Here is a 17,327-nt window from a genome sequence, read left to right on the forward strand (position 1 = left end):
GGGGGAAAATCATATATTGGATGACGGCTGTTCTTAAGATGGACTATAAATTATCTCCGATTGAGATCTTTTTCTTGGTGAAATATCAGCATACAATTAAGAATTATAACTTGATAAATACCATTATATTGACGGCGCGGAACCTTATTTTTAAGGCATGGAAAGCATCTGCTCTACCTACGATGGTACAATTTAAAAGGGCTTTGACTGATCAGTTCATAATAGAACAGACTAACATACCCTACCCACAAGATAAACACCTAGCAGTGTTTCTTAAGAAATGGGAGATATTTGTAAGATCTTTGTCCCTAATGCATCAAAAAAAATTAATTAAACCAATCATTAACTCAGAATATCTACAGTTGAACATTTTGGCAGGGCACTTCCCTGGTGAATGGGCATCAGACAGGGAGTGAGTGTTTGGGGGAGAGGTGGGGGTGGGGGGACGAGTGGAGAGGAGGGTTTTTTTCCTTTTCCCTTTTTTTTTTTTTTTTGTTTTTTTTTTTGTTTTGTTCTGTCTTGTTTTGTTTTGTTTGGGTGTTTTTTTTTGTTTCTGTTATTTTACGGTTTGGGTGGTTAGGTCACAAATGTTTACCTGGTTCCGTATACAAAATAAGGGAGGCAGGTCTTACTGTACATTGGGTTGTGCTCACATAATGTGGGGAATGAAGGCGAGAAAAGAATTGAGTCGAAGAAAGTATGATGATCTTACTCAGTGCCATTTGATTATACTTTATGATTTTAGGTAAATTTGAATGTTCTCATTAATAGATAGCTGTAAGAGGTTTTTCTTCTTCTTTATTGTGCTTTTAATTAAGTCACAGATAGTAGTGACTCACTGGTTGGGTTCATCCTGATCGTATCTTACAGTCTACGGATTTGTGTATATTCACTGTTTTGCACTACCCTTAGTTTAAGAAAGAAGGTAATCTTTTTAATTATAAATGTTTATTCATATTTTAATATACAGTCATATGTGTGCAAGGATAAAGGGTTTTTCTTGTTTTTAGTTTTTATAAGCACGTCATTCACCATTTCTCACATAGGATTCAAGATGATTAGATTTTTTTTTTTCTTTTTCTGTTGGTTTTTAAATGGTAATGTTTATGATGTACTATATTAACCTGAATATTATATATATGTTTTTGCTCTTCTGTTTTCTTCTCCCTCTTTTTCTTCAGCTACTGTATGTGGTTAAAGTGTCTGTTTGTAATTATGTGTAAATCTCAATAAATAAAAGTTTGAAAAAAAAAGAAGCTGCGTTACATTATGAAGATCAAAAGTGTATTTGCGAGAGTCACTTCAAAAACAAAGTTCGGGAATTGAGAAATCTCAAATTGAAAGGTATAAAGTTCCTATAACCTTTCCATAAGAGCTTGATCAAAAAACACCAACATTTTTAAATTAAAATGTTTGTCACAGATATCAGGATGCCAAGGTTAAACCCCTACCCCCTAATACCTAGCCCTCTCCAATTTCTGACCAGAATTGGAACTTTGAGAGGATTCACGATCTCCCAGATCTTTGGTTTTACTGGTTTTGTGTTCTTTACATCCTCACGGTAGAGCTGATCTCTGACAGCCCAGCCCTCTCTTGCCGGACTGGGCTCCTGGAACTACCGGCCGGCCATGCCTCCCCGAATAACCACTGACATTCACACCAGGTCCAGCAGCCCTTCACCCCAGAGCTCCTCTCTTTTAGGGATTGGTACCCCCTAGAGAGGGCAAGAGGTGGGGTGATTGCCGGAAGGGAGCTCCCTTGGGAACTGGGGGTTTTGGACCCCCCTACAACTCCTACTTCCCCTTGGCCTTACCAGTGTACATTTGATCACCCGCAGCTCCGGCCCCCAGCCACCGATCATGTAGCTTTTTGGAGTGTGGCATCTGGGGACCCCGAGGTCTTTCCAACGACACCCTGAAAGTGCCGCCGCTACCTTGGGATCACCCCAGAGAAGCCACCTCTGTACCACTGGAACTCTATAAGACAACGGACACTATGGGGGGCGCCAGCCTGTCTGAAGGGGTTGGAATGGAGGAAGATATGTGGGGGTCTGATAACACTCCTTATTAAGAGGAGCTGGTGTATAAATATTCCAAGTATAGGAAGGACCCTTCTGGCGGAGCTACTCAGTCGAGGTAGCCGGAGTCTGTCACAGTTGAATTATGCATAATATTACGACTTTGAGATCTATTTGGGTTATTTATTTTGTTCCCTTTTCATGTGACTTAGCTCTGAAGAGTGTAGGTTTTCTAATTCACAGAAAATAAAAATGCACCCTGCTACATGTCATTCCATAATTTAATTTATCTGATAACAACTGCATATCTATGCATTTTATACTAACATTATGACTGTGGCTACCCTTAGTCAGCAGACTAAAGCCCAGATTGGCTCCTCCGAATAAGGCAAATGGTGGTTAGAGTTTTTACTATTGCTAACAATAGCAGTAAAAGGGATGTTGATTTATTTTACAAATGTTTCAACTGTTTGACTTATATGTTATTCTGCAGCAACACAACAGAAATGTATTGTAATTACAAGGTGTTTACTGTCCATTTTAAATGTGAGCAGAATCTAAAAATGTCAAAACTGCTCAGCACAGTAGTGGAAATGTCCCGGCAGTTAAATGTAAGTACCGAAATGTTTAGCACATGTGGGGGATACAGCAGGCAAAAACAGCAATTAAAAAGAGCAAAATAAAGCTAAAGGATATATAAAAAACACACCTTGACAGTACACTGACTCTTTAAGTTAGCCACTTGATGAACATTAGAAACGTCAATCAAACTGCTAACTGAGAGAGATAGAGAGAAAAAAAAAATAAAAAAAAATCCGTTGCTTGAAAAGAAAAAGATATATCAGGTTTATGATAGCGGCATTGAGTTTACATGTACCTTACAGTTTAATTTTCCCTCTCATTCATGCATCAAACTTAACGATATGTTGCAGGTCCTCTCCCTCTCTTCCATGGTCTCTGTTTCTTTGAACTGTCAATGAGACAAAAAAACAAGTTTCAACAGACCTCAGCCTCCATTACCACATTTGATAAAACCTCTAATAAAATTCAAATCTCTTGGCATAGGGCGTGTTTCGGGATCACGTGAGAATTGTCATTGTTTTTTTTAAGAATTTGCGACTATCTGTCTTGCTTTGCTTCATCAGCAAGCATCTCTTCCACATGTGTGTTCAGATGAAAAGCTCCACAGCTTATAGTAATCATTAAAACGCACTCTGCTTGTTGTTTGCTTATTATGAGGGAAATTCCCAAGCTTGTGATCTGGGTGCTGTAATATGTTCAGGACCTCCTCAGTGATCTACATGCTGGAAAAGGACAGTTGGAAAGTAAAGTCCCTCAACCATCACACTATCACATATTCCATTGTGAAGAGTGGTCATTTGAGTTTCAAGAACTTAGCAAGTGACACTTTTTTTCCCCTGGATCTCATGGCCTCCAAACAGAACTTCAAAGTTCTAACCTACGGTGCTAGAAACCGGGATCCTTACCATTGTCATAGTCACCAAAGTTCTGAGAATTAATATCATTGTCCAATACCCTTTGCTCAAATTGACATCTTAGGATTTGCTTTGAAGATATTATCTCCCTTTCAGCACAGTCCACAGTCATTTTCCTCTGGGTCTTTTGCATCAGGGTAAAGATTTTTACAGGCTGGCACTGAAAAGATGAGGAAATATTTCTTAATATGTATATATGCACATTGAAGCCATATTTTCCATAAAACCATACATTATGCACATATATTTTCCTCTGTTATTGTAAATGTCTAATGTGACAGAAATGGTCTCTGTATATTATGACTGTATAAAAAAAAAAATCTTCAGTTGCTAAGAATTTTTGATTTGCAATTTGTTTGTTTTCTCCTTGTTTTCCAGTGTACTCCATTCGTTTAACTAATGTTTACTTCTAGCACTTACTACACACGCCAGTAGCAATATGTTTTTTTTATTGTGGAAGTATAACACGCTCATTTTAATTTGTTTAATTTGTTTTCCATCAGGCTAAATTTGATGCTGAAATGCCTTGTGAAACAGTTAGCAAGATTCATTTAGTGGATCTCGCTGGAAGTGAGAGAGCAGATGCCACTGGTGCTACGGGGGTGAGATTAAAGGAAGGAGGAAACATTAACAAATCTTTAGTTACTCTGGGAAATGTAATATCTGCCTTAGGTATGTCTCTAAATTTACTTTTTTAATTGAATTTTTTCCCTGCATGCATGATTTTTGTTAATTTAACCCCTGAGTACTTTGAAGCACTAAAACATTTTGATTCTTCAAATTAAAGTGCGTTCTCAATTTTGTGATTAAAGTGTAATTCTTTAGATTTATAATGTTTATTCCATATTTTTGTTTTTATCATTTTCAGCTGATTTATCTCAGGATGCAGCCAACCATCTTGCAAAGAAGAAGCAAGTATTTGTGCCTTATAGAGATTCTGTTTTAACTTGGCTGTTAAAAGACAGCCTTGGAGGTAACTCCAAGACCATAATGATTGCTAGTAAGTGTGCTTTTTTTACATTAGTTTTATACAACATTTAAAAGACTTCTGTAAATTATTCAATTTATTCATTCTACTGCATTTAAAGATTTTGCATATATTTGGTATATGGAAAGAGTCCACAGCTGCATTCATTACTTTTGGGAATTCAGAACCTGGCCACTAGGAGGAGGCAAAGATACCCCAGCCAAAGGCTTAAATTCTCCTCCCACTTCCCTCATCCCCCAGTCATTCATTGCCTTTCGTTCCAGGAGGTTGGCAGAGAAGTGTCAGAAGTTCTTGATAGCCTCTTATGGAGGGTAGTACTCTTCGACATGGGACTGGAGTTTTAAGTAGTCCCGTCAGCCTCTCAGTGAGAGCATGAGTGAAAGTTAGAGTCCGGAGATGCAGGGAGAGTCTTTTTGCGAAACCATACCGACTCTATTAACAGCTCCACAAGCAATCAGCGTTGATGAGTTTCGCTGCCTGCTTTTTTTCTTTCAAGTCCATGGCAGAGGCGACGCTACTATCTGTCACACTTGAAGGGCCGTGTTCCTGCTCCACTGCGTAGATTCCGGTAAGATTGTTTCATTTTACTTTCATCATGGATGTATTGTAATTTCAACTGTTTATTCGAGAGGGGCTACAACCTTTCGGGGATAACTTTAACATAGGGTCTTAGTGAGGCTCCTTTTTGTATCTAGGAATCAAGGTTTAATATCTCCTGAGGGGGATTATTGAACAGGGGGGTTTATAATCATGTTTATGTGATTCTGTCTGCTACTGTGTATTGTTGTTTCAGCTCATGGCTATTGTGGAACATAACGGCCTATGTCTAGTGATGCAGCCTTTTTGGTCGTGCTCGCTTTTGCATGGACTGCACAGTTTACCTTGTGAGTCCATTTCCGTTTTCCTGACCGCGTGGCAACAGAGAAATCCTGGTCCGCTGGTGTCTTGTTCTCTGGAGGCGGCAGTGTCCCAGTTATGCAGGATTCTTGGAGATGGATTTCTATGATTTAGATTCTACTTCTTGCAAAGAATATGAATTGGCCCGGGTGATACATGCCCATCAGTTATGTTCCGAATGCCATTTTAGAGTGTTCTGTTACTCCGGATCAGGGAATTGTCAAGGTATTTGAAATATTATTAAATAATATATAGAGGTATATTTGTCTTTATTTGATAGATCTGTGGATGTGAACATGGTCTGTAGGACAAAGGATTAGATCTCCCCCACTCCAATTGCACAGGAGACATTCTTGGCTGAAAGGAGAACAAAGGATTATCTCTGGGAGATCTCACACACTCAATATGTTAAATTATGCAATTGTATAATTTAGCAAGGAACTAAAATATAACATAGTTTCAGGATACAGGCAAATATATGGAGACGAAATGTCTGAATTACCCTTTTGGAACTGATCAAAATCATAGAGGCAGCTTTTATGCACATGGGTGTTAATTATCAAATACACATCTGCACTGCTGGCTAAACAGGAAATATGCTGTTTTAAAGACTTTTACAACTCCTCATGGATTGACCCCATGTGGAGCAATAAAGGCCTTGGGAAACAAAGACAAATGCTAAGGTGTGAACATACAGCACACAGTGAAGACACATGACTTACATTATGATTTTAAAACAACTGTATATATTTTAATGGATATGAGATGTGTATATGTGTATATATATATGTATGTATGTATGTGTATATATATATATATATATATATATATATATATATATATATATATATATGTATATATATGTGTATGTGTGTGTGTACATATATGTGTATATTTTGAAGGCATGAATATCTTGGCCTCTGTGTGTTTGAAAACATGAGTGGATGTTTGTGGACCTGAGGAGAGGTGATTATTGACATTTTTTTTTTTATTTCAGATCTACATAGACAGGATTCACTTGGAATACAGTACAATACTGAAATAAAAATAGGCTGTTATTTGCAAAGAAGTGCCAGAATGCTGACAAAGTTGTGATGCATTTTGGGCTAGTAATTGGCAGTGTTAAATTACCTTAATATAATAAAATGTTAATAATATAACATATTTGGTATCAGAATAATCAGAAAAAAATAACCTAATATTAACCATCTGTAATTGGGGTTATATATGATTAATGCAGAGTGTGATCTGATTAAATAACCATTTTATGAAAAAAAATTTTTTTTTTAACTTGCTTAAAAATGTTAGAGATGGTCTTGTTGTATTTGTTTGTTTGTACGTCTGCTGCCACCTAGTGTTATGATGCAGAATTGCAACCATGAGATGATTGGTTGTTGCAAAGAATGCATTTCCTTGACAACACATTTACCAAATAAACCAATCCATGTTCAGTTGCAAAGAACTAATCCAAAACAAGGCCGTGGGCGTTTCCAATATTCACCAATGACTGATAAATAATCAAAAAGGGGAGGGGTGAGATCAGATGATTTAACCCCAGCATAGAGACTAAGAAAGGGTGGTGTTATTTTGATCCAGAAAGGAGTAACTGCGGCAGTTATTAATCAAAAGCACACATCTACCATTGGACTCCATATGCTTTACCCCAATTTTGAATTTCTGAGGTGAATTGGATCTGTTGCAAAACATTGGGAACCGGATTGCTGTTTATTTGGGTGATGTATACAAGGTTTTTGTAAGATAAGTTATATGCATAGTTAATTTGTATTTAATAGATTTAAAGAAGCAGTGTGTTTTTCTTTTTAAGTTAGCATTTCACAGCCTATATATATATATTGTTTAAATCTGCGTCTGATTGACCAAGTAACTCATCTATGCAAGTTCTGATATTGTCAGTTCATTTTGTATTAGGATAAATTGCAGTTAAATAGCAGAATACATATATTATCCTATTGTTTTATAAACACTGTTTAGAATTGTATTGCTTGGATGTTAAAGGTTTTAATCCCATTGTGTTAAATAAATAAGGCTAAATTGTGAAGGTATATTTTTCTGGGTTTTGTAAGAAGGATAGCATATCTTAAAGGGACACTGTACTCTAATTTTTTCTTTTGTGATTCAGACAGAGCATGCAATTTTAAGCAACTTTCTAATTTACTTCTATTACCAATTTTTCGTCGTTCTCTTGATATCTTTATTTTAAAAAGAAGGCATCTAAGCTGAGGAGCCAGCAAATGTGTGGTTCAGAACCATGGACAGCAATTGTTTATTGGTGCTGCCCAATCAGCAAGGACAACCCAGGTTGTTCAACAAAAATGGGACGGCATCTAATCTTAAATTCTTGCTTTTCAAATAAACATACCAAGAGAATGAAGAAAATTTGATAATAGGAGTACATTTGAAAGTTGATTAAAATTGCATGCTCTATCTGAATCACAGAAGATAAAATTTGGATACAGTGTCCCTTTAAGAGTTGGTTTTAACGCATATAAATTTTGTTTCATTTCCTTTTATTGCAAATATACTTCAATATGTTTATGGATATTAACTAAATAAAAGAATTCAGATATTTATATTAATTGTATGGTCTAGTAGGTGCATGGTTGATAAGGGTTTCTATTTCTTTGTATTGTGTTTATAACCCTGCCATAAACTTATATATATTATTTGGATAGCACTGCTAAGATTTTCATAAATATACTGACATAATAATTGGAGGCACTTTTTCTGAGATTTATTAATATTCCATCATAATTGATATAATATATTTGTAAGTAAATAGAAATTATTATAAAAGAGAAAAAAAAAAAAAAATTCATATTTCAATATTAATATTTTGAAGATATAATTTTTTTTGAAAAGTTGAAATATTAATTTTCATATTTCGAGATTGACATTAATATCTTGAAATATTATTAAAGATTAATTTTGAAAAATTAATAAAAATATTAATTTTTCATATTTCAAAATTAATCAAAAATATTGATTTTTCATATTTTCAAAGTTAATCAAAAATATTAATTTCTCATATTTTGGAATATTTCAAAATTAATAATATATATTTTTTTTGAAATATAAAAATTTTCCTTCTCTCTTTTTATTGGCAAAAATTGTATTAGCGTTTTAGTTTAACTAAGTACTAAACCAATATAATAATGTCTGTAGCCAGAAGTGACTCATTTAATTCTATACATAGCAATGAAATTGGTCCCATAACCATACCTATTACTAAAGGTCAGGTCCTTAAGAAAGATATCTTAAGTTACCTTAAAGGGAAGTTTAATATTGCGGGTGAATTAAATGATTTTATGGATATGCTTGAAACTAGGGCTAAAAATATTACCGTTAATAATAATATGTGGAATGAAGAGAATGAATTCTTCCAGGAATTATTAATGATTAATCAATGCGAAGCTCCCAAAAAGCGAGATGAACTAATACTAAAATCCTGGCACCTTTTAATATGCATAATTGACGAAATGTCGTTTTGTGTCACAGACAAACGATTGCAAATACAGGAGCTAGAAAATAGTATTCGTTCCTCGCGCAGACGCGAAGAGGGTTTAAAAATAGCCAAAAATAAAATGGATGAATTTGCCCAAAACCTAGCCACCTTAGATAAGCACAATATGGACTTAATCGCGCAGATACAAGATTTAAATAAACAGCTTGCGCAAAGCCAGAGAGAATTAAGCGATTTAAAAAGGTCATATCGCCATAATGAAAACCCCTATATTAGCAATGAGAATAATACAGATAATGCTAACTCCTTTAGCGAACGCGTCAGGGACGAGGTACGAAAATATATAGAACAACATAGACAAATGACCCCTAACGGGTCAGAAGTAGATTTCCCAAATAGACAATCCCCTCAGGATGTAAATCCAGAGGACAGCTGTAGCGCAGCTGATGCGGGGGAGGGAAACTCTAACAGAGAATCCCAAAATAAGTCTGATAAAGTCTATGATTCCCATAAAATAATCACCTTCGTACAACGCGCAGTACCTATATTCTCCAATAAGGGAACAACATCTGTAATTGATCATTTACAGGCTTTTGAAAATGCGTTAGCTATAATGAATGTTACAAGTGAGAAATTGAAAATTGAATTTCTACCTTGGGTATTTGACAGTAAGCATCACAAATTCTTTGCCTCACTAAAGGATATGAATATTCATTCCTGGAATGGGGTAAAACGACAATGCAGAAAAGAATTCGGGCAATATCGCACTAAAACTGCCGCGAAGATAGCGGTATATGGTTTAAAGTGTCGTGCAAATCAGAGTCCAATCGAATTCCTTTCTGTATTGAAAAATGCGTACAGTATGGCTGAAGATAATCCCAAATTTGACGGCTCAGAATTTGTAAATTTATTTTTTGAAGCACTACCTACACCCATCAAAATTAACTTAGCTAGAGATTTTGATGAGGACTGCTCATTGGAATGGCTGATCAAAGAGAGTACAAAATTATACTCTATTCAGCAATCCAGTGAACAGGGGGTGAAAAAGGAGTCAAAACCCCAAATTGTAGCAGAAACTAGGGTGTCACCTAGCCCCCTCAATTTGGAATCTAAAAAGAGAACTTATGCAGAGGTGACCAGTCAAAACAGGCCATCTCCACAGAGGTTTAATTCTGCCCCTCCCCCTATGCAGGTTGAGGCGCAGGGAGACTATAACCAAAGTGGGGGACATAATCAGGTGAATAATTACTCACAAAGAGAATACTCACCAAATAATTGGTATCCGCGCAAGGGTAGATACAATAGACGGCAAAGATATTCTCAGGGTAACCAGACACCCCAGGTATATAATGCTATAATGCTCCCCAAAGTACTAATGCTGAACAAGCTGAACCCCAGGGCAACCACGCCAGAATAGAAATAGTGGCCCTGATTCTGAGGGAACCCAATGGTCCAGGAATCAGTACAATGGGGCACCAAGAGATAGGCCCAGGGGTAGAGGTAACTTGTACAATCAGGTAGATATGCTGTTTAACCAATTAAATCGGTTGAGCGAACAAATCGCTAATATGAGTCAAAAATCTACGGCTCAGCAACCGAACAATACTTTTTTAGGGGTACAGCCAGTGGTCAGCAGTGGACCACAGGCACAGTCATAAATACTGCAGTATCACCTGAAGGGGAGGGGAGAGATATACAAAATGTAATAATAAATATCAATGATACTAATCATGTTATCTCCCCACAGACCGAAAACGGACAATTTAACTGTGGTGACAAGCAACCTCATCCGGGAAAAACTAACAAACCTCTTCCTTTGCAGCACTCTCTTAACCTTATCTCCACAGATGCAGTACAAAAGAATCCAACCAACCCTGTCATAGAGGAAACAGGTAGGTATGAAGGTTCCTCTGCATCGAATGACACAGCGAATTCAGGTAAAACGTGGCGAAGCCCACAGATGTACAAGAATGCAAATTTTATGTGTGAAATGATAGAAACTGCAGGAAGATATTATGTACTAGTTGAACTGCAAGATTCCGTCTCCAACCCTATCAGGGGATTAATTGACACTGGGTCACAGGCAACTATCTTATCCCACAGGTACTACACACAGCTAAATGAGCTAACACCCCACAAACCTAAAATAAAAGAATTTGACGGTTCTCTAATAGGTGTTGGGGGTGACTCCCTAAAAGTTTACGGTACTGCATGGTTAAAATTTAAATTGGGGAACAGGGTCATAAGACACCCTGTCATTATAGTGGATCTGCCAACTGATCGTTTAATTATTGGTAGTGATCTCCTGAAACGATTAAGCACCATAATTGATTGCATAAATAATGTAATTTGGTCACAAGTTAAACGACCTATCAATTATGAAAAATCTGGTATATCTCACGCCCGACATAGCTGTCACGTGGTGGAAGAGAAACCAGATGCTGTGGAGATTCATTTCAGGAATAACTCTGTACCTGAAATCACTATTCTACAAATAGATGATCAAACTCCTTTTAGTGGCTCTGATGGTAATACTTTTAAAATTTCGCCCGGAAAAATAGCGAATATCTCCCTAGATGGCGATATATTAACCATATCACTCCACAAGGGGGATCCTAAAATCCCTAAAGGGGGAGACCATGCTCAATACCTCACAGGGATTGAGAGAGTTAAAGAGGATCTATTTATCCCTATACAAGTGCATGACCTTGGTAAAACCAAGTATGCTAAAATAAATTTAAAACAGGAAGCTAGCTATATAAGCGAAGGTTTATTAGCGCAAATAGCTGAACCTAAAGTGATTAAATATCTTTCTCCCCAAGACCACTGTGTCAACGGCCTGGATGACAGGTCTGAAAGCTATAACATCACAGCTAAGTGCTTATTATCTATCTCTATAGGAAATAAGTCAGTGAAGCACCTGTTTTTAGTTTTAAATACTCCCCATAATCAAATATACATTGGCAATGATATCTTACATAGATATGCCATACAAATAGATTCGATTAACTCTTGCCTTTGGAGCAGGTTAAAGGGAGACCCTGAAGTATTTCAGGATGAAAATGCAGCCCTGAAATCAAACCAGCAATTGCCATATGCTGTGAATATGCAGGTATCTAGCGATGTTATAATTCCTGCTGGGGCTGATAAATTTCTTTTACCCTTACAGGTAAAGAGAGGTCAGAAATTAAAAACTTCTGAAACACTGATTTGCCTCTCCCATAGAATACAAAATCTGGGTGTCACAGTAACCTACACTCCTATGGTGAATATTGGAACTGTTCCAATACATATTGTTGTGCATAACATGACCCCACAGGATATAACATTATCCAAGGGAACTACCATAGGATATGCACTGGAATCAAGTTATTACACTTTTGGATTCCAGAATAATGTAATTGGGCTAATACCTGAAGGATACTTAACTGAAGAACAATTAATAGAACAATCCTTTGCATCCATGCCAGAGGGTCTATTTAATATTCAGTCTATTTATCCCTTCAGCTCAGAGGAAGGCATCTGTAAAATTGAAGAAGCCTCTCTAGTGTTTGATCAACCAATCAAACAGCAAGAGTACCCTAATACCCAGAGTCATGGGAGCAATATAAATTATAATCAAGGGGATCTCACCTCTAGGTTGGAAGAAGCCTATGAAATAGGACAGCCTGAAATCTTTCCAGGATTTCAGCAAATAGTCGAAGAGCAAATATCCTTAGCCAATGGCTGTTCTAGCGATGATGAACGCCAACAGCTGCGAGAACTCCTGATGGAGTACAAGGATATTTTCGCTAAGGATTCTTATGACTGTGGTACCACAGACTTGCACATTGCAAGAATACAAACAGATCCTAATGCGCCACCTGTATTTGTCAAACAATACAGACTTCCCTTAGCCTCATATGATTCTCTTGCAGAGATCATAAGGAATTTGGAAGAAAGAGGTATTATCAGACAGGTGCACAGCTCTTATAATAATCCTATTCTAGGTGTCCTTAAGCCCAATGGACAATGGCGTTTGTGTGCTGATTTAAGACAGCTAAACCAACGAGTATACATGTCTGGCTGGCCTGTACCATACATTGACCAGTGCCTAGCACAAATGCAGGGATCCAAGATATTCACTGCCATTGATTGTGCACAGGGATACTGGACCATAAAGGTACATGAAGAGGACCAATATAAGCTGGCATTCTCTTTCCAAAAGGTCCAATATGCATTCCAGAGACTTCCATTTGGATACATAAATTCTGGACATGAATTTGCTGTATTCATGCATAAGGCTATGCCTGACGCACTGGAAAGAGGGACCTTATCTTATGTTGATGATGTTTTAATCAAAAGCACAGACTTTGAAAAACACATCACAGAACTTAAACACGTCCTCAGCCAACTTAAAAGGGCAGGTGTCAAATTATCCCTGCAAAAAGCTCAATGGTGCCGCACTCGTGTAAACTTCTTGGGACATGAAGTTACCTCTGACGGATTAAATCCCCAGAAGAAAAAGGTGGAAGCTATAGTGAATTCTAAAAACCCAACTAACTTAAAGGAATTGAGATCATTCCTGGGTATGACGAATTATTCTCGCAAATTCATTGATAATTATGCGGAATTAGCTAAACCACTACTACTTCTTCTAAAGAAGGATGTGAAATGGCACTGGAGTGAGTCTCAAGAGACAGCCATCAGAGAGCTGAAGAGAAAACTCACTCAAGCACCTTGCTTAGCGTACCCTGAAGGTGGTAAACCTTTCTTCTTAGAGACAGGTTACACAGATATAAGCATGAGTGCTGTTTTATACCAAAAGCATGATAATTTGAACAAAGCCATTGCTTATGCGAGCAAAAATCTATCCCCAGTAGAAATAAAATTTAGCGATTGCGAAAAAGCCCTCTTATCTACTGTATGGGCTCTACAAAATTTCCGCAGCTATATACAGGGCGAGAAAATTATTGTAGAAACGGCCCACCAGCCTTTGCTATATTTACAAAGTGAGAGAATAAGAGATGGGAATCTGTCTAATAGCCGCATAACAGCGTGGACTCTTTCCTTACAAGGCTGGCCCTTAGAAATTCGCTACAAGCAGAATAAAAAGAATCCAGTCGCACAAGGGCTTGCTGAGCTCCACGACTGTACTGCCAGAGATCCTGGGGAAGAATTATCAGAAGATGATTTTCTGGAGGAACAATTGCTTTCCCCATATAAAATGTACAATGAGGACCATTGTCAAACATTACCTTGGGTATATGTTGATGGTTGTTCTTACCATGCCACTATTGATAATGAGCGCAGATTAGTCGCTGGCATTGGTATAACTGGGGCAAATGGATTCCCAAATATATCTATAGGTTTCAACATTGGACCAAGATCCAGTCAAGTTGCAGAACTAACTGCTGTTTTCAAAACCATTGAAATGGCTATTGAACATGGTATTCATGAATTTGTGATCATAACTGACTCAAATTATGTGCGTGACAGTTTTGTTGAATACCTGCCAACTTGGAAAAGAAATGGCATGCAGAAAAGCAATAACAAACCAGTCAAGCATGGCAAGTTGTTCTGCGAGATTGATAATCTGGTAGTATCCAATGATTTAACCATACACTGGAAAAAGACCAAGGGTCATTCCAGAGTTCTAGGTCCTGATAAGGAAGGAAATGACCTTGCGGACTCATTAGCCAAACAAGGAGCCATAACTGGAGAACTCCTTAATATTGACCACTTAATGGGTGCAATTCAGGTAGAAGCCATTACCAGAAACCAGGCAAAACAACAGAGTGAGCCTAACTTGGTACAATGGAGTCGGGATTCTCCTAGTGAGGACCTGATCACTAGTCAAAAAGAAGACCCCATTGTAGGCATCTTCTATAAACACATAGAAGATCCTGAAAGCAACCCCATCTCAAAAGATGATTGTATTGGCAAAGAAGATCTGAGAATCTTAATACAATCTAAATCACAATTCAAGTTACAGGATGGTTTGTTAATTAGAACCTCCAAAACTGGCATCCAGCAGTGGGTAGTACCCACCAAGTTCAGAGGTCTAATGCTTCAACATGCCCATGATGCTCCCACATCTGGTCATCGTGGTGCCAAACTCACGTATGAAATATTACGTGATTATGCTTTTTGGCCACACATGTTGAAAGATGTTCAAACCTACTGTCAAGGGTGTTTAATCTGCCCACAGTTCCAACCCACTGCACCAACGCATAGAGCGCCATTGCAGAAAAGGGGGATGGTAATGCCATGGTCAGATATACAAATTGATTTTATTGGCCCAGTAACAAGATCATCAAGAGGTAACAAATACATGTTAACCGTGACATGCCTGTTCACTAAATGGGTAGAATGCATTAGTGCACCTAACAATAGTGCTGAAACATGTGCAGCATTGCTCATCAATCATGTATTTCTTTCATGTAATTAGCAAGAGTCCATGAGCTAGTGACGTATGGGATATACATTCCTACCAGGAGGGGCAAAGTTTCCCAAACCTCAAAATGCCTATAAATACACCCCTCACCACACCCACAATTCAGTTTTACAAACTTTGCCTCCGATGGAGGTGGTGAAGTAAGTTTGTGCTAGATTCTACGTTGATATGCGCTCCGCAGCAAGTTGGAGCCCGGTTTTCCTCTCAGCGTGCAGTGAATGTCAGAGGGATGTGAGGAGAGTATTGCCTATTTGAATGCAGTGATCTCCTTCTAAGGGGTCTATTTCATAGGTTCTCTGTTATCGGTCGTAGAGATTCATCTCTTACCTCCCTTTTCAGATCGACGATATACTCTTATATATACCATTACCTCTGCTGATTCTCGTTTCAGTACTGGTTTGGCTATCTGCTATATGTAGATGAGTGTCCTGGGGTAAGTAAGTCTTATTTTCTGTGACACTCCAAGCTATGGTTGGGCACTTTGTTTATAAAGTTCTAAATATATGTATTCAAACATTTATTTGCCTTGACTCAGAATGTTCAACTTTCCTTATTTTCAGACAGTCAGTTTCATATTTGGGATAATGCATTTTGATTTGACCATTTTTTCTTACCTTAAAATTTGACTTTTTCCCTGTGGGCTGTTAGGCTCGCGGGGGCTGAAAATGCTTCATTTTATTGCGTCATTCTTGGCGCGGACTTTTTTGGCGCAAAAATTCTATTTCCGTTTCCGGCGTCATACGTGTCGCCGGAAGTTGCGTCATTCTTTGACGTTATTTCGCGCCAAAAATGTCGGCGTTCCGGATGTGGCGTCATTTTTGGCGCCAAAAAGCATTTAGGCGCCAAATAATGTGGGCGTCTTATTTGGCGCGAAAAAATATGGGCGTCACTTTTGTCTCCACATTATTTAAGTCTCATTTTTTATTGCTTCTGGTTGCTAGAAGCTTGTTCTTTGGCATTCTTTCCCATTCCTGAAACTGTCATTTAAGGAATTTGATCAATTTTGCTTTATATGTTGTTTTTTCTCTTACATATTGCAAGATGTCTCACGTTGCATCTGAGCCAGAAGATACTACAGGAAAATCGCTGTCAAGTGCTGAATCTACCAAAGCTAAGTGTATCTGCTGTAAACTTTTGGTAGCTATTTCTCCAGCTGTTGTTTGTATTGATTGTCATGACAAACTTGTTAAAGCAGATAATATTTCCTTTAGTAAAGTACCATTGCCTGTTGCAGTTCCCTCAACATCTAAGGTGCAGAATGTTCCTGATAATATAAGAGATTTTGTTTCTGAATCCATAAAGAAGGCTATGTCTGTTATTTCTCCTTCTAGTAAACGTAAAAAATCTTTTAAAACTTCTCTCCCTACAGATGAATTTTTAAATGAACATCATCATTCTGATTCTGATGACTCCTCTGGTTCAGAGGATTCTGTCTCTGAGGTTGATGCTGATAAATCTTCATATTTATTTAAAATGGAATTTATTCGTTCTTTACTTAAAGAAGTTCTAATTGCTTTAGAAATAGAGGATTATGGTCCTCTTGATACTAATTCTAAACGTTTAGATAAGGTATTTAAAGCTCCTGTGGTTATTCCAGAAGTTTTTCCTGTTCCTAATGCTATTTCTGCAGTAATTTCCAAAGAATGGGATAATTTGGGTAATTCATTTACTCCTTCTAAACGTTTTAAGCAATTATATCCTGTGCCGTCTGACAGATTAGAATTTTGGGACAAGATCCCTAAAGTTGATGGGGCTATTTCTACCCTTGCTAAACGTACTACTATTCCTACGTCAGATGGTACTTCGTTTAAGGATCCTCTAGATAGGAAAATTGAGTCCTTTCTAAGAAAAGCTTATCTGTGTTCAGGTAATCTTCTTAGACCTGCTATATCTTTGGCTGATGTTGCTGCAGCTTCAACTTTTTGGTTGGAAACTTTAGCGCAACAAGTAACACATCGTGATTCTCATGATATTATTATTCTTCTTCAGCATGCTAATAATTTTATCTGTGA

At 37.5% G+C, this 17,327-nt stretch overlaps 1 protein-coding gene across 2 annotated transcripts in view; it reads left to right on the plus strand.

The window, feature by feature from the left end:
- The window catches only part of KIF16B (kinesin family member 16B), a 999,411-nt gene that overhangs the window by 144,461 nt on the left and 837,623 nt on the right, over nt 1–17,327 (plus strand). For both annotated transcript variants that reach the window (XM_053712121.1, XM_053712122.1), the window contains exons 9-10: nt 4,017–4,185; nt 4,382–4,513. In XM_053712121.1, the coding sequence (XP_053568096.1) occupies nt 4,017–4,185; nt 4,382–4,513 (301 nt within the window). The remainder of the gene's footprint in view (nt 1–4,016; nt 4,186–4,381; nt 4,514–17,327) is intronic.

The sequence above is a fragment of the Bombina bombina genome, chromosome 4, assembly GCF_027579735.1.
Source record: "Bombina bombina isolate aBomBom1 chromosome 4, aBomBom1.pri, whole genome shotgun sequence".
In the NCBI taxonomy this organism is placed as follows: Eukaryota; Metazoa; Chordata; class Amphibia; order Anura; family Bombinatoridae; genus Bombina; species Bombina bombina.